The 18,331-nt window shown below is 37.5% G+C and overlaps 1 protein-coding gene across 1 annotated transcript; it reads left to right on the plus strand.

Moving 5' to 3' along the window:
- The first annotated feature begins 296 nt into the window (after positions 1 to 296).
- Positions 297 to 17,076, plus strand: TLR3 (toll like receptor 3). The gene is made up of 5 exons (XM_007496034.3): positions 297 to 402; positions 5,908 to 6,360; positions 7,671 to 7,862; positions 11,191 to 13,043; positions 16,672 to 17,076. The coding sequence occupies exons 2-5, from the start codon at positions 5,917 to 5,919 to the stop codon at positions 16,898 to 16,900; spliced, it is 2,718 nt and encodes a 905-aa protein (XP_007496096.1). The 5' UTR covers positions 297 to 402; positions 5,908 to 5,916; the 3' UTR covers positions 16,901 to 17,076.
- Positions 17,077 to 18,331: the final 1,255 nt, after the last annotated feature.

The raw sequence follows: 18,331 nt of genomic DNA on the forward strand, positions 1-18,331 counted from the left end.
AACCCCAACTCTCTGATTCCCCCTCTTTCTCTGATCCTCCATTTATGATTCCTTTCTTAACTGACTATTGCCTATATTAGTTATTAATGTCTGCCTCTGAATCACCATAGGTGTTGCATCATGAAAAATTCTTTGTATATTAGTTTGTTACTAGAGTTTTTTTGAGTTGGCATTTTTGTTTAATCCAGGACTTTTATGCCAAGAGGAAGTGACATTTCTGTGTAGCCATTCCTTGCCCTTTCTCTAGCCCTGCCCCAGGCCAAACAGGTTGTGACTCACCCTGAACTTTCTCTGTTACTCAGAAAATCCGTTCCTCCAAAGCAGGAAGAAAGTACATAAAGAATCCAAAGAAAGGAGATTTCATCCAATAATTGAGAATTCTAGAGTCCTGGTGCTGAGACGGTGAGTTGCTGGAGTTCCACACCCTCCTTCTCCCTGCCATAAACAAATTTGAGTAAAAAAGAAATTGTTAGAGAGGCTTTTTAAATTTTAAATTCTGTAGTTTCACTTTTAGGAGTTGAGCAAGCAGGTTACTAGTGGCTTCTGATGAAAGTCTTGGACTTAGAACCACATCAATAGAGAAGGGCACTACAGGACAGGCTCAAGGGTTTCTTCTAATTCTGCAGGGGACAGGTTCTCTGTCTGGGAGATTGTGCTAGAATGTAATGTTCTCTGACTCCTCTGATTTAGTGATAGCTGAAAGGAGAACTATTCAATCATTGTCTGCATATTTACTGAGGAAAATGACCTGTCTGAGGCTGAGGAAAAGAAATGGAAACTAACCCCCCAATGCATTTAGCAATATAAACTGGGATAGCTTTCTTTCTTTCTTTCTTTCTTTCTTTCTTTCTTTCTTTCTTTCTTTCTTTCTTTCTTTCTTTCTTTCTTTCTTTCTTTCTTTCTTTCTTTCTTTCTTTCTTTCTTTCTTTCTTTCTTTCTTTCTTTCTTTCTTTCTTTCTTTCTTTCTTTCTTTCTTTCTTTCTTTCTATAAAAATCACTTTCAATGATTCAAGACAATTCTGAAGGATTTATGATGATGAATGCTATTCATTTCCAGAGAAAGAAATGACCAGGTCTGGATGCAGATTGAAACATACTATTTCCCCCTTGGGTGTGCGTCTGTGTTTTACATGAGCCTTCTTTCACAGCATGAACAAAGCAGAAATATGTATTGCATAGGAGCACATGTATAATCTAGATCAAATTGTTTGCTGTTTCAGGGAGGGGGGAGGAAGAAGAAAATTTGGATCTCAAATTTTTGGAAAACATATCTTGAAAACTGTTGTTGCATTTAACTGAGAAAATAAAATGTTAACATAAAATCACTTTCACTGAAAAATAAAATGGAAAGATGATGCCATCAAAATCAATGTATTTCTTTAAGCTCAAAGGAAGAAATTAGGTCGAATCTAAGGGATATGGGGCAGGAGGAGGGGGAAAAATGGTAGCGTAGAAGAAAGAATTAAAAAAAGAAATTGTAGCTGTTCTTCCTTTCTATGCCCTTTGGCAAATGACCTGGAGAAGGAAGCAAGGCTTAACAACAAGGGGTTTATGAAAATTAGTCTGAGAAATCTGCCCCTTTCCCTTGTAGCTTGATAAACATGACCATAAGAAAAAGTATCAGCATTATAGAAGCACAGACTTAGAGATAGACTAGAACATCTAATCTAATCCCTCTCATTTTAAAAATGAAGAAACCGAGGCTGGGAGTGGTGGTTGTGACATGCCCAAGCTTATACAAGTTGCAGAATTCATGCAGCTTAAGCCCAGATTCTCTGATACTAGAGATGGTATTCTTTTCACTGTATTGAGACACATAGATGGCTGAAGAGTTAGCTCTGGGGAACTTTAGCCAATCAGCACAATTAGGACCATTTGATAAGACAAATAAATGAGGGAAATCATTTTCCACGTATATAGCTCAGTTAGAGTGGCATTGGGTTTTATTAAACTTCATTTCAAATACTGGATAGGTGATGTTTGACAAATTATTTAACCTCTCAATGCCTTCAGAAAACTCTAAGAAATTGCAGATAATGAAGTACACAAAAGACTGCAATGTAAAACTCAACCACTGAAGTCCATTTACTGTATATTTCCTTCTAGGTAAATTGTCTGGGATAAACTTAAGTGGAACAGGAGGCCGATTAGTGGGTATTATTTTTAACTTAAAAACTTTTTTTAAATTTTTAAAATTTTTAATTGTTTAATTTAATTTTGAAAAATAAAAATTTTAATTTTAAATTTAATAACAAATTTTCACATAAGTTTTCTGAAGTTATATGATCCATATTGTCTCTCTCTCTTTTTCCCTCCCCCCTTCCAGAGTTGACAAGCAATTCAGTCTGGGTTATATATGTATTATTACACAAAACATATCTCCATATTATTCATTTTTGTAAGTGAATAATCTTATAATCCCACCCCCCCCAATCATATACCCAAATAAACAAGTGATAAATCATATGTTTTCATCTACATTCCTACTCCAATAGTTCTTTCTCTGGAGGTGGATAGCATTTTTTTTCATAAGTCCCTCAGAATTGTCCTGGATCATTGAATTGCTCTTAGTAGCACAGTCTATCACATTTGATCATCCCACAATGTTACAGTTACTGTGTATAATGTTCTCCTGGTTCTGTTTATTTCACTCCACATCAGTTCATGTAGATCTTTCCAGTTTTTTTCTGAAATCATCCTGCTCATCATTCCTCATAGCACAATAGTATTCTATCACCATCATATGCCACAATTTGTTCAGTCATTCCCCAACTGAGGAAAATTGTGGGGGGTATTGTTTAAGGAATGCTGCTCTTTCTCCCTGCACCCAAAACATCATCATGGGATGAAGTTGGATCATCATTGGAGCTGTTGAGGAAAATACTTGAAAATGATGATATAAAACTGACACACATGGGAAAAGTAATACTTTCCACTGGAAGTATCTATTTGCATCCTTAACAATGTGACCTGTTCTATACCCATCTTTTCTAAAGCTTAGACATTGGGCACATAGAAGGGTGCTTAAAAATATTTGTTTTCCCCTCTTCCCTATATAGCTTACAACTTATCTCTGTAAATCAGGATTCTCAATAAATCCTGTTCTCAGTCAAATCCAAAGCAAGAAACAATTTAGAGGCTCTATTCCAGCCACACTAGACACTCACCATTCTCTGCTTTCAGTGCCTTTGTCTAAGTCTGTAGCAGTCCACCCCTAGCTATGGGCAAGGGAAACTGTTGGTATGTACAGATTGTCTTAGAAGAGAGCATGCTCAGTCTTGAGCATGCTCAGTATTGCACATGGCTGGGAAAGCCTCTGACCCTTGACCCCAGTTTCCCCCAGGTTAGGCGGGAACACAGGTTTCTTTGTGCTCACATGGTTAAGAGAAACCACACCTATACCTTGTCATTAACCAATGAGGATCATCCCTATGTACTGTGTATATTTGCATATCAAAGGGTATATGTAGCCCAGCAAGCTCTGCTTCTTGCTCTCTCTCTCTTTCAGGCTAGCTGATGGCTGTCCTGGCAGGAGCTTGGCCTCTGGCCAAGCTCCATCTTTAAATCTTCTCCATCTCTCTTTCATCTCTCTGACCTGTGTGGTATTAAATGTGGATCTCTGGACTGGTAAAAGCCTTTGGAAGGGTCCTTTGATCAAAGCTTGGCTGTGGCTTATGGATAATTAATAAAGACTCATTCCTGCCACCTCATATCTCTAATTTGACTCCGTCATCCCCCTCATGGTATCTAAAACTTCTATCCTGTCTCTATCTTCCTACCTTAAAGCTTCTCTCCCCTCTGAGGAAGCTTTTAAGTCCTTCCCTAAGTCTTGAATGGGATTTCCCCAATAATTCCCCTTCCCTCTAACTCTGCTTAGTGATACTCTTCAATGTCTATCTCATCTGCCAAGTTTTCCAAGATATCCTTTGTTCAACTGACCCTTCTCATCTGGCAATGATTCCCTTTATTGTAAATCTCTCTGCTTGTTCCATTTCACTTTTACCTTGTATTTCATAGTTTTTAAAATTGTTCTAGAGTCATTTAGATTTGTTTCATCCTCTGTGGATGGAGAACATTATTTTTCAGGTCTGTAGTGGCTAGCAGAAGACTTTACATATTCTTATACATTTAGACTGGATCCAAAATTTCATTGGTATAAGAAATTGTTGTCAAAGACTCTCCATATTCCAGGGAAGATATACATTTAGCCTACAATTTATACCAGAGTTCCCCTTTCAGTTCCTATACTTCTGGGCTTTTAGTAAACCTCCCCTATTCAATATGAATGGAAATATACATATATATGTAATATGTATGTCATATATAATAAATAACACATATAATATATATGTATGTGTGTATACTGGTAGTTATATACATAAATGTATATATCAAATATATACAAACAAGATATAAAAGTGATTTGCTTTTCATAAAGATAATCTAATACATAGCAATATCATTTACAATCATAAAGTTTTTCAATACTTATTAGAACCTAGCCAAATAAATAAGCTAAACCCTTGATTTGGCTTCTTATCAATCAACAGTTTTCTTCTTGATGCAATTCTTAAAATAGATATCATCTATACATCATGTTCAGCCTCCAAATTATTTCTTGCTTTGGATTTGATGGAGAACAAGACTGACTGAGAATCCTGACTCAGAGAGAGAAATTGTAAGGAGAATTCAATCTTTGGGAGGATATCTATTAAGAATGGGCCATGCATTTTCAATGTTATACCAAATATTTTGTGAACTTAGTTGACTGGAAATTATTTTAAGGTATGAGGTTATTGTGGGAATCAATTAACTCTTCTTCCATTCATTTGTGTCAATGGCATTATTTGTTCTAGCCCAATAGAAATCTCATTCATTTTGGTCAAAAGGAATTATTTCTACATCTGTATTCTTTAATTTTTTTTTGATATGTTAAACATCCTTACCCGTTCACAGCTCTCCCTTGTTTCCTCACTGTTCTCTCACCAATCCATCCATTTTTCTCAGTAATACTCCTACTTTGAAAATATTTCAATAATACAGGAATTTGCCAGACATTTTCCTGACTCTCTTGAAAATCTCATATTGCAGCTGGCATCAATATCCCAGGGGTGAAACTTTGCCTTAGAGATTCACCTGGGCATACTGAGAATTTAAATGACAAGCTCAGAGTCAGAAAAAAATTGTATAAAGGTTTTTCTGATTCTAAGACCAGATATAAATCAATGACACCTTTCAGGCTTAATAAATATTCATTGAATTTTACCCTATAGTTAACAGCATATATGCTTACCATAATATTGGTATCTATTTGGTGATAGTACTTGGAAAGGTGAGATCTGTGAAGCTATATAATGATAATGAGTTTGGAATCTGAGGTTTCTTACTTTTAGTCCTTATGGGATATCCAGGATAAGCCAGGAGGCAGAAATGAGGGAGAATAGTTCAGGCTTGGGAAGATCCAGTGGAAATATTTAGATTTTGAGAAATGAAGAGTTCAATCATGGAACGAAGGTTATGGAGGTCAGCTCTTTAATGAGCTAATGTTTTGTTGGGGAGAGGAGCAGGAATTGGACTGTTGATTTAGGATTTGGGGTGAGGAACTCCTGTTACCAATGCAAATTGACACCTATTGTGTTGCTTCCAGGCTTAGTGAGTTATTAGTGAGATTCTGAATTTTTAATTGATTTATCAGTGATCATATAGCCAATATATTGTCAGAAATGAGACTTGAACACAGGCCCCTGTTGATTGTGAAGATCCCTTTCTATCCATTAAGTAACTCTTGTGGCATAATCAAAACAGGTGAGGTTATTTCAGTCATATGCAAAGCAATTAATTTGCTCTAATTTTTAGAAAACCATGTGTTATTAATCACGTACATGCTTGCTTTGGACTTCTTTGCAGGGCAGAGTCATGGAAAGATGTTTGATCCATTGGAGTTACTTCTTTCTTAGAATATTGCCCTTTTGCATGGTGTGCACACAATCTGTAAAAAATTGTGTTGTCAGAAATGAGGTGGCTGATTGTAGTCACCAGAAATTGACCCAAATTCCTCCTGATCTCCCAGCAAACATCACAACCTTGAACCTGACCCACAACCAACTCAAAAGATTGCCCCCTGCGAATCTTACAAGATACGGCCAACTTGTCATCTTGGATGGGGGTTTCAACAGCATCTCAAAGTTGGAGCCAGAATTGTGTCAAAGTCTGCCTCTGCTGAAAGTTTTGAACCTTCAACACAACGAGCTGTCCCAGCTTTCTGACAAAACATTTGCCTTCTGCTTGAGCCTTACAGAACTTCATTTAAAGTCCAATCCAATTCAGAAAATCAGTGACAACCCTTTAAAAAATTTAAAGGTAATGTAAATATATGTCCCTTTTGTACAAGTAATACGAATGACAACAATGACAGCAACAATAATAATTACTAACATGTATGAATTTTGGGTGGGGTTGCAGAATGCTTTATATGGATTATCTCTTCAGAGTCTCACAACAATCCTATGAGATAGAGGTTTTCTTCATTACTTTTTTACAGCCGAGACAACTATAACCATGTATGTACAAGAAAAATAAAGTGACACACAAACCAGCAAATATTTCAGGGAGGATTCAAACCCAGGTTATTTATTCATAATCTGTTTCTTTTAGGTTGGTTAGCCAAATATGAAAGTTAACTGAGATAGTGCGGGATAGTGAAAAGGCATCAGGAGGCAGAAGACATCTGTTTATTTCTTGGCTTCTCTACTGAGAAATATGACCCTCAGTATTTGGTAACTCTATCTTGTTTCCTCATCTGGACAATGATGAAATGGGACTCCATGAACTCAAGGGTCCAAATCCAAAACAAAAAGGGTCAATTCCAAAACAAAAAACCCAGTTTTTATTGCTTCCTACAATTATGCTTAAGTTAGAACTGCTAGCAACTATTTAGAAAAGATGCTACATAACTAGGAAAGGACAGATGTTGACCAAATAGCATCTTCAGGTTGTTGATGAGCTCTGTGAAGTGAAGTGTGATGAGAGTGTTGGGGGCACTCATAGCAATTCCTGACTATAGACTTCAAATGGGGGTACTGAAAAAATACATACAAGTAAGGCAAAACAGTCACCTCAAAATGTCCTTTTTGTGGTTCAGACTTCAAGTATTGTGCCTCCATATCACCAATGTTTTCTTCTCAATGTGGATCAAAGAATATTGGAGTAGAATTAATGAAGGGAAAAAGTACTTAATAAGCACTCATTCTATGCTTAGACCTAGTGGGTCTTCTAGCCAGGAAGACCTGAATTCATGGCCTGCCTTTGACAATCACTGGCAGTGTTTTTTTGACAAGCCATTTGACTTAAAAACAGAAAAAGCAAACAATCCCTGCCCTCAAGGACTTCACATTTTAATGGGTTGGGGAGGGGCAGAAAACATACAGGAAATTTCAGCTCCCTGTCACCCAAGAGTGCAGCAGTAATGCAGATGGCAGGATACCTTCTTTAGTGGCATTTCTCAATCTACTGAGTCTCCTAGCTGCCCTCAAACCATGAAGTATTGAAATAATAATGATGGACTCTACTTTTGACTTTGAGGATAATGATAAGATGTATTTCAGATTATTTTTAATTGGAAGATTAATATACATGGTACCATGTTTTTGTTTTTAATTTTCTCCCTTCAGAATTTACACTTATTAGACCTATCTCACATTGGCTTATCATCTGCAAAATTAGGAACTCAGGTGCAACTAGAAAATCTCCAGGAACTTCTGTTAACTAACAACAAAATACGCATGTTAAAAAGGGAAGATTTTGATTACCTTGGCAATTCTTCCTTGAGGAAGCTTGATTTGTCTTCAAACCATCTAATAGAGGTAAGAAATGGCATTGACTTTAGGTAGACCTATGAGTAAAAGAGCCCAACTGATGAGATTCCTAAGATACCTAAGAAAGGAGGTCAGAGCCTTCCTTTCAGCTTCTCAAAACGCTTTCTTTCCTGTTATGTGCGGCTTGGAGAGAGTCTAACACATCTGCATACAAGCTACCTAGGAAGGGTGATAGAAGCCCCCGGTTTCTCTTTCTCCAATTCATGTGATCTTGGGCCAGAAATGTTACTACTTTGGTCTCAAGTTGCCTCATCTACACAGGGAAAATGATGGCCTATCAGAAACCAGAGAATTCAATTAGATGATCTTGAAGTCTCTTCCAGATGGCAGATTTATGATCCAATTAAAAGATCATTATCAACATTCTCTCTGTCTTTTCTCCTCCAAAGTAACTAATTTTGTTCTGTTCCTTGCTTTTCATAGGGGAACATTATTCATAATTTTTCAGGTGTATTTGGAATTTCTAACTGAAATAGAATTTGGGGTTAGCAGAGAGTCTTCTTAAGATTTCTTATACTTTTTATGTCAGAATTCCTTTGGAAATTTGGCAAAGACTAATAAGTGCTTATTCACTGACAGACTAGGGACATCTTTTCAGAATAATACTTTAAGTGTACAGAAACAAATACATAGAATAATAAAGGAAGCCACTTATAGGTATTCCTTCTACATCACATTTCCCCATTGAAGTTTTGATAATTATTGCAAGTTGGCATAAGAAACTAAATGGGATTTTTGCAGAAGTCACAGAAAGCCCACAAAAGTTCAGAAACTCAGAAATGCATTATATATATCATAATATAATATCAACATATTTTATCTTTTAATACCATAAGCACACCAGAATTTCTTTTATCATAAATATCCCATAAAAAAGAAAAAAATTCAGACTTCTTCTTTGGTATAAAGGGAGGGTCAAAAAATTTTATATGGATTTTCCAGATCACAGGAGTACCATACCCCTAACCTTCACAATGATCAAAGGGATGCCTGCATATTAAAATGTAGATATAACATTTAAAACACATACACAAATAATAAAAAAAAAAGTTCAAGGGCTCCAGGTTAAGAATCTTTGTTCTAGAAGTTACTCATCTTATAAATGAAGAAACAAATATTCAGAGGTTAAATGATTTGTCCAAGTTCACCCAAGACATTTTCTATCTCTAAACCCATTGCTCTCCTTAGAAAATCATTCAGCCTTTTTAATTTTTCTGAATAAGAAAGAAAGTTGGCTATTGTTCCAGCTCATTATGCCCTGAGTTAGCTAGCCTCAGTAATGAGAGGTTTGGGTTATGTCCCAATTCCTATTTCATCTATTATATTTATTTCATTCTTCTCCCCTTCCTTCCGGTTAAAAAAACAACCTGCTAATTGATGTCTGGGTGTGTGAATAGTATTTGCTGTGCTCCCCAGACCATCTTCCACGCAGGGGACTGGCTCCACTTTGTACCTCCTCATCTAAATGATTTCCCCCCTTTATTTATTCCCACTAGGAATGCTAGTACTCTTTGCTGAAGTTTTGGAAAAATTGGAAGTCTAGAATTTAGTGGGAAGTATTAGGACAGGGGCTTTGTTGGACAGGAGATGAGCAAACACTCTCTGAAATCAGATCCAATGTTAGATAAAATGAGCAGCTTGCAAATCCTTGAGCATTTAACAAAAGAGGAAGCTTGCTTTGTCCAGACACATCAAGAATATGTAATAAGGATATTGTGGCCCCTAGCTTCCCTGGAGGTGGCCCCTTCATCTCCATTTGGTGACTTACCTGGGCTCAAGCCTTCTCTAAGTCTGAGAGTCCCTGACTACACACAGCTGGGATGTTTTATGCTCCTTGAGTAGGTGGCTACATCTGCCAATCCAGTCGTTTGAGAGGAGAATTCTGGGGCAGTCAAGGAGTCTGGGGCCAAAGCAACTTACATCAGGAAAACATTGGTCTTATCACAAGTTCTTGATCTTTTCACCATGTCATGGATCTCTTTGGCAATCTAGTAAAGCCTATGGACCCTTTCTCTGATTAAAGATTTTAAAATTCAAAATATATAGGGTTAAAAAGAAAGACCAAAGGTTAATGAAAATAATGATATAATTCTCTTTTCTTCTCTTCCCATCCAAGTTGATGTAACCCCTGAAATCTGGCTCCCTGGACCCCAAGTCAAGAGAGAGATTTTCCAACAAAAATGTTCTCTTATTGTTTGACCCTAACACAGAGGTGATGCTGGTTTCATTAAGGCAATACCATTGCAATTCAAGTTCTTGTTTCAAGCAAGCTAGAAAAAATCTAGTATTGTTTGTCTGAGAACCCACTTGGCTAACTTTGCAAAGACTTCATCAATTGGATATTGGCCTCTAAATGATGATTTTTTAAAAAATTTGATTTGATTTTTAAATTTTTGGTGGTGGGGAGTGGCAACTATAGTTGTTCATGGTATGGTACATAGACCTTTGACCTGGGAATCAAGAAGACCCAAATTCAAATTCTGCCTCAGACACAGTAGTTATGTGACCCTATCAAGTCACTTAACCTCCACCATCTTCTGTTACCTCATCTGTAAAATGGGGATAAGAATAACATGTACCTCTCAAGAACTCTGTGAGGATCAAATGAGAGAATGTTTGCAAAGTGCCTCATAATCCTTAAAGTGATGTATGAATGCTAGTTATTTTTTTTAATAGTGGTATTTACCAAGGAATACAGAGGCTGTGTTCAGCATTAGAAATGGGAATGAAATTTTTGAAAAGTTTCTAGCTCTTTGAAAACAGAGCCAGGATATTTTCCATATAACATATTTTGTAATATGCTTATGCCACTATTTGCTCAAAAACATATTTTGTTATGAGGTAAGTATGGAAAATAAACAAATAAAATAAAATCTACATTCCCCCCACCCCCACCAAAGTCATATCTCCTTCAAAAAAAGTGTGAGGGCAGATCAACTTCTCAGAGCAGCAAAACTATGCCTAACCTTCTACAAAATAGCTATAATTTATAAAGCACCTACTATGTGCCAAGTACTGTGCTAACTACTTTACAATTTTAATCTCACTTGACCCTCATTATGATCCTTTAAGGTAGGTGTTATTTTCCCCCCTGATTTTAACATTTGGTGGAGCTGAAGCAAATAGAGGTCTTAAGTGACTTGCCTAGGATCCCAGAGTTAGTAAATGCCTGACAGTAGATTTGAACTCATGGTTTCCCAATTTCAGGCTCAATACTCCATCTACTGCATTGCCTAGCTTTGTACTTCTCTGAAGGACTAAACATATTGTGAAATAAATTAACCACTACCTTTTTTCTTATTTTTAATTTTTCCAGTTTTCTCCGGATTGCTTTCGGTCAATCGGGAAATTATATGACCTTTCACTGAACAATGTTCAGCTAGGGCCGGAACTCACAGAGAAGCTTTGTTTGGAACTATCAAGCACAAGTGTGCAGAGCCTCAATCTGAGCGCCATCCAACTCACCAAAATTTCCAACATGACTTTCAGAGGGCTGAACCAGACAAATCTCACCGTGCTCAACCTTTCTCATAATGGCTTAACATCCATAGCTAATGACTCCTTTGCTTGGCTTTCCCACTTGGAATGGCTTGTGCTGGAGAATAACAATATAGACCATCTATTTTCTCGTTCCTTTTATGGACTTTCCAATGTAAAATACCTGAACTTGAAAAGAAGTTTCTTTAAACCAAAAAATTCTAAGATTTCTTTCCCTAAAATAGATGACTTTTCCTTCCAGTGGCTAAAATGTTTGGAATATCTTAGCATGGAAGATAACAGCTTTTCAGGTATTACCACCAATATGTTCACAGGATTAACAAATCTGAAATCTATAAACTTGTCCAGCTCCTTTGCAAATTTGCAGATTCTAACAAATACTACTTTCTCATCCCTTGCTTATTCTCCCTTACTTATTCTTAATCTGACTAGAAACAAAATCTCTCAAATAGAGAGTGGAGCATTCTCTTGGTTGGGCCATCTGGAGGTCCTTGACCTGGGTGTGAATGAAATTAGTCAAGAATTGACAGGCCAAGAGTGGAAGGGTCTGGAAAACATAATGGAGATTTACCTTTCTTACAACAGATACCTGATACTGAACAGTAACTCATTTGCTTCAGTCCCAATCCTCAAAAGACTGATGCTCCGCAGAGTGGATTGCAAACAACTGGATGTCTCTCCATCCCCTTTCCATCCTCTTCGGAATCTGACTATTCTTGATCTCAGTAACAACAACATTGCTAATATAAATGCTGAAATGTTGGAAGGCCTGGATAAGCTGGAAATTCTGGATCTACAGCACAATAACTTGGCTCGCCTTTGGAAACATGCCAATCCTGGAGGACCTGTTCATTTCCTAAAAGGTCTTTCTCACCTCCGTGTCCTTAACTTAGAATCTAATGGCTTTGATGAAATTCCATCTGATGTCTTTAAGGGTTTGTTCCAGTTAAGAGCAATCTATTTGGGATTAAACAATCTGAATTTACTTCCAGCCTCTCTTTTTGACCATCAGACATCCCTCAAGTCCCTGAGCCTGCAGAAGAATCTGATAACATCTGTTGAGAAGGGTGTTTTTGGACCAGCTTTCCAAAATCTGACTCTTTTAGATATGAGTTTCAACCCATTTGACTGCACCTGTGAAAGTATAGCCTGGTTTGTTAGCTGGCTTAATAAGACCCATACACATATTGAGGACCTGCCTAGTCATTACCTCTGTAACACACCACCACAATATCATGGAACCCCAGTGATGCTCTTCGATATTTCTCCCTGCAAAGACAGTGCCCCTTTTAAGATGTTCTTCATCATAAATGCCAGTTTCCTATGCACTCTGATCTTTGTGGTCTTGCTTGTCCACTTTCAAGGCTGGAGGATATCCTTCTACTGGAATGTGACCATACACCGAGCCCTTGGCTTCAAAGAAATCGAACGACAGCAAGAGCAGTTTGACTATGCAGCCTACATAATCCATGCCCAAGAAGATTCACGATGGATCTGGAAGTATTTCTCCCCTATGGAAGAAAAAGACCATTCACTTAGATTCTGCCTGGAGGAAAGAGATTTTGAAGCTGGTAGACCTGAACTTGAAGCAATTGTTCATAGCATAAAAAGGAGCAGGAAGATTATTTTTGTTGTAACACAGAATCTCTTGAAAGATCCCCTGTGTAAAAGGTAGGTTAAAATGGGTGGGATGTATATGAGTTTTTGTCTTCATAAAGGCAGCTAAGTGGAGCCATGTTGCAAAGGGAGCCAGTCCTGTAGTCAGAAAGAACTGAGTTCAGATTTGACCTAATCTCTGCCTTAGTTTCCTCACCTATAAAATGGAGATGATAATAGCAACTGAGGCAGCTAGGTGGTACAATGGGTAGAAGGCTGGGCTTGGAATCAGGAAGACATCCTCCTGAGTTCAAATCTGGCCTCAGATATTTTCTAGCTGTATAATCCCAGGAAAGTCACTCAAACCTGTTTGCCTTAGTTTCCTCATCTGTAAAATGAGTTGGAGAAAGCAATGACAAAGAAATCCAGTATCTTTGCCAGGAAAACCCTAAATGGAGTGAGGAAGAGTCAGACATGACTGAAAAAATGACGGTATAACAAAAATAGCACCTACCTCTCAGGGTGGTTGTGAGAATTCAGTGATATACTGTTTTTTAAGTGCTTAGCACAGTGCCTTACACAAAGTAGGTACCTAATAAAAGCTTTTACCCTTTCCTCTGCTGCCTTTCCCTATAAGAATATACATAAATATTAATTAATTTAATATATCATTATGTACATATCTATGCACATCTACATATCTATCCACATATGTACAAAGTAGATCATACATAATGTATACTTATGTGTATGCATATATGTATATAAAGCTATATAATAATTAATAATTAAATAATGTTTACTATGTACCAAATCCGGGGCTAAGTGCTTTACAAAATTATTATCTCATAATCCTGTGATATGAGTGCAATTATTATCCCCATTTTACAGATGAGGAAACTGAGATACATACTGCTTAAATGATTTGATCAGAGTCACACAGCCAGCAAGTATCTTGAGTCTGGATTTAAACTCAGATCTTCCTGACACCCAGCTCAACCCTTTCTTTATCCACTGTGCTAGCTCCATACAATCATACAAATGCATACACACACACACATGTATATCATCCCTTTTGATTCAGATCTTTTATTCATTTTTTTGGAAAATTTTATTTAGTCAATTTAGAACATTATTCCTTGATTATAAAAATCATTTTCTATTCCTCCCTCCCCTCCCCTCACCCATCCCATAGCTGGGTATTACTTGTATCCTTGATCAGAACCTATTTCCATGTTGTTGGTGTTTGCACTAGGATGTTCATTTAGAGTTGACATCCTCAACCATATCCCCTCAACCCATGTATTCAAGCAGTTGTTTTTCTTCAGTGTTTCTGCTCCCTATTCATTTATTTTTTAAAGAAGAAACTAAAAGGAAAATAGCTTGGCATACATTTGCAGTCCCAGTGAGACAATCAGTCAAAGATGGCCAGAAACTAGTTAGTAATTCCTGATCACAGTTTAGGTGATCGATTTGGGAAATGTCGTGTGTGTGTGTGTGTGTGTGTGTGTGTTTGGAAGTCATTTGTCTGGAGATGATACATGAACTCAAGGCATAATATGATAATACAAGATCTCCAAGACAAGAAAGTCCAATGAGGAGCTTTGGGTGTGGAGGTAGGAGACTGAAGATGACATAGCAAAGGATGAGCAGTGGTGATAAGATGTGTGTGTGTGTGTGTGTGTGTGTGTGTGTGTGTGTGTGTGTGTGAGTGAGGAATAAAGAGAGTGAGAAACGAAAGGAGAAAAGAGTATCCAGGGTTAGAGGATGATGAGCATTGTCAAAATATACAAAAATCTCAAGCAGGGTGAAGTCTAAGAAAAACATGATTTGATTTTAAAGATTAAGAGATCATTGAGAATATTTTGAGAGCTTAAATGGTGGCACTGGAAGGCAAAAGGTTTGAAAGTGAGTGGAGTGAGTGTGGAGTGAGCATGAAGAGGGAGCTAGTAGAGGTGACTTACTGGTACTTTGGCGGTAAAAAGGAGGGGAGTTATAGACCAAAAGTTTGAAGGAGTGCAAAAATCAAGAAAGTTTTTTGTAATTATTTTAATTAATGGGAAGAATGTGGCAATTTCTGTGGACTACAGGGATGTAGATTTCATGTGTACATAGGGAGAGTTTAGAGAAGAAAAAAACAAGACAACAAGGGAGACAGAAAGGAATGGGGAAAAGGCACAAAAAGGAAGGTCACCTTTGCCCAGAAGTGGACTATCATTTTTTCAGACACTGGAAAAGGGATAGTTGAGAATAGAGAGGGATTCTGGAGTATGAAGTAAGGGGGGATGAGAAAGCATCCAAAGGATAGATGACTCTGCTTTTCTCAGTAAACTAGGAATAAGATATAATCAAAGAAGCATTTTAGAGTTGAAAAGATGAGAGAAGTCCTGGAACAGTTGCTCAGGGAATCATGATAGAGTCAATCAAGTAAAACAAAAAGGATCACTTCCCAGTTTGGTTGAAAATAGATCCCATCACTTTGTCATGAACCTAATCTACAGGGCTGTGTAATTTCTCCCAGTAGCTTTCAGCAGTTAGGGAAGTATGAAGCAAGAAAGAGAAGGGGGGGGGGACCCACGATTTAGTGCTGATAGGCACAAATGCTAAAGAGACAAGGGGATATGAGATTCAAAGATGGAGGACAATTGAACTAGTTGACACGAGTCAAGTCTATGCAGGGAGGAAAGTATAGAAAGTCTAGAGGAGAAATATTTTCTAGGAGAATTGGAAAAGATTGGGAGTGGTATGGTTTTATATCTGGGTTTAAATCCCAGGTCTGCCCCTTACTACCTGTGTTATCTTAAGCAAATCATTTAACCTCTTTGACTCTCAATTTCCTCAAGTATAAAATGAAAGTGTTGGACTAGATTCATCTAAATTCTCTTATACTCTATGTCTTAGGTCTTATGATTAAACAGAGTATAACAGCATTCACTTGAATGACATATATTTTATTAGACATTGTGAGTTTTAAAGTGTTGTGGCCAGGGAACTGCATCCCTGCTCCTCTGGGGTCCCTCTCTACTACTTCCTGGCATGGGATTGGTCTTGACTTGGACCAATCCCATGCTAAGGAGGGACCATGCCTCCCTACTTCCAGGCGTGGGATTGGTCTCAAGATTCCGAGTTTAGGGGCTCTAGTCAGGTGCAGGCTAGGGAAACTGGAGTTTTTTGTATTTTAAAAATAAACTTTTAAAAAGATAGTTTTCTTTCAGCTCTTAAATATCTAGAGACATAGAAGGCAGGCCATGGCATCTGAGTGGAACCATGGATAGAGCACTGGGCCTGAAGTCAGGAAGATATATCTTCCTGAGTTCAAACTAGCTTCAGAAACTTATTAGGTACATGGCTGTATGCAAGTCACTTAACCCTGTTTGCCTCAATTTCTTAATTTGTAAAATGAGATGGAGAAGGAAATGGCAAACCACTAGAGTACCTTTGTTATGAAAATCCCAAATGGGGATGCAGAGAATTGCACATGACTAAAATAACTGAACACTACCACCATTAAAGATAAAACAACATATAAATCACTTTGCAAAGGGAAAAAAGTTATATAAATGCTAGTAATAGTAGCAGTTTGCTATAGTATATAATAAAAATAGCTTGCGAGCTATGTTAATAGAGGAAGCACCTTCATTAATTATGTAATATTCTGGAGCATTAAGGGAAATTAGGGCTGATTATTTCTTTTTAATTTCAGATTTAAAGTACACCATGCAGTCCAGCAAGCAATTGAACAAAATCTGGATTCGATCATCCTGATCTTTCTTGAAGACATTCCAGATTATAAGCTGAACCATGCTCTTTGTTTAAGAAGAGGAATGTTTAAGTCTCACTGCATCTTACATTGGCCAGCTCAGAAAGAACGTGTCCATGCATTCTATCAGAAATTACAAGTAGCACTTGGAATGAGAAATAGAGCACACTGAATTTCTTTGCCTTAAAGATATGTTTATGTTAGGATGTTTCCCATTATCATGAGTTCCAGAATAGAGTTGTTCTGTGTATTGGAAGTGGCATTCTCTTATACAATTTGCTTGCTTACTTTTTTTGTTCGTGAGTGATACCTGCATTTAAAAAATAAAGGTTTTATTAATTTTTTAAATGTCCTAGTCAATTTCCATTGAATTCCCTTCCCTCATAGCAAAGAAATATGGTTAACCAAAAGCAAAGGATATGGGATTCTGTGTAAACATAGCAGCAGTCTAGACACAAGACTCATCCTCTACTCAGCACCCACTGCTATAGACAACCTAAAAAGACCAAAAAAAAAAAAAACAAACCAAATTCATAAGAACTAAGGTACTCTATACTAGGGCACAGCATTGAAGGTACATGGGATTTGGACATTTCTAAACTATAAGGGAGTGGAAAAACTCCCACCAAAATGCAGCTGATGTACCCTCCCCCACACCACCTATGGAGCCAGAGTCAGAGCAAGCAGTTGCCAGAATCAGTGAGTGAGGGGTACCTGTAGAGTGAATAAGGGGCATCTCTATGTCCTTGGGAGCTAAGACCACCAAAGACCTACCCCTCAGGGTTCCTACACCTGAAACCCCAGTAGGCTGAAGAGCGAAGATCGTGGGCTCTAGTGGAAAAATAGTACAGAGAAGGGCAGCAAACAGCAGAAGCTGTGGAGATTCCAGAGCTTGCCTCAGGCAAAATCCTTGCTCCTTAGCTCCATACATAGAGATCCTGCCCATCTCACTCAGATTTCTGTCTAAAAAGAGAAGGAAAAAACTTTACAGTGATGGAAAATTGTGCCCAGGATCAAAAACCTCCCTCCAAGAAAAACAAGAAGGGGAAAATTTTTTACAGAGGAAAAATCCAGGCAACAGAGGAAATACAGGAGGAAATTCAAATACACCCAAAACCTTCCCAAAAACAATGGAAATTGTCCACAAGCTCTTGAAGAATTTAAATTGGAGCTTATCAAAAAGATGGAAGCCTTATGGCAAGAAAAGTGGGAAATGATTCAAAGAGAAAATAACAGTTTAAAGGACAAGAACTCCCAATTGGAGAAACAGCTGGAAGCCACAAAAAGCAGGATAGAACAAACCAAAAAGGGAAAATCAAAAGATTATACTGGAAAATCAGACCTTAAAGACCACAATTAGGCAACTGGAAGACAATGATCTTGCAAAACACCAAAAATTAATAAAGCAAAGACAAAAGACTGACAAAATAGAAGAAAACATAAAATATCTCCCTGACAAGAGGACATATCAGGAAAACAGATCACGACAAGATAATTTGAGAATAATTAGTCTACCTGAAAAACCAGAAATAAACAGAAATCTTGACATCATACTACAAGAAATAATCCAAAAAAAACTTCCCTGATGTTCTTGAACAAGGGG

Source organism: Monodelphis domestica, chromosome 6 (assembly GCF_027887165.1).
Source record: "Monodelphis domestica isolate mMonDom1 chromosome 6, mMonDom1.pri, whole genome shotgun sequence".
In the NCBI taxonomy this organism is placed as follows: domain Eukaryota; kingdom Metazoa; phylum Chordata; class Mammalia; order Didelphimorphia; family Didelphidae; genus Monodelphis; species Monodelphis domestica.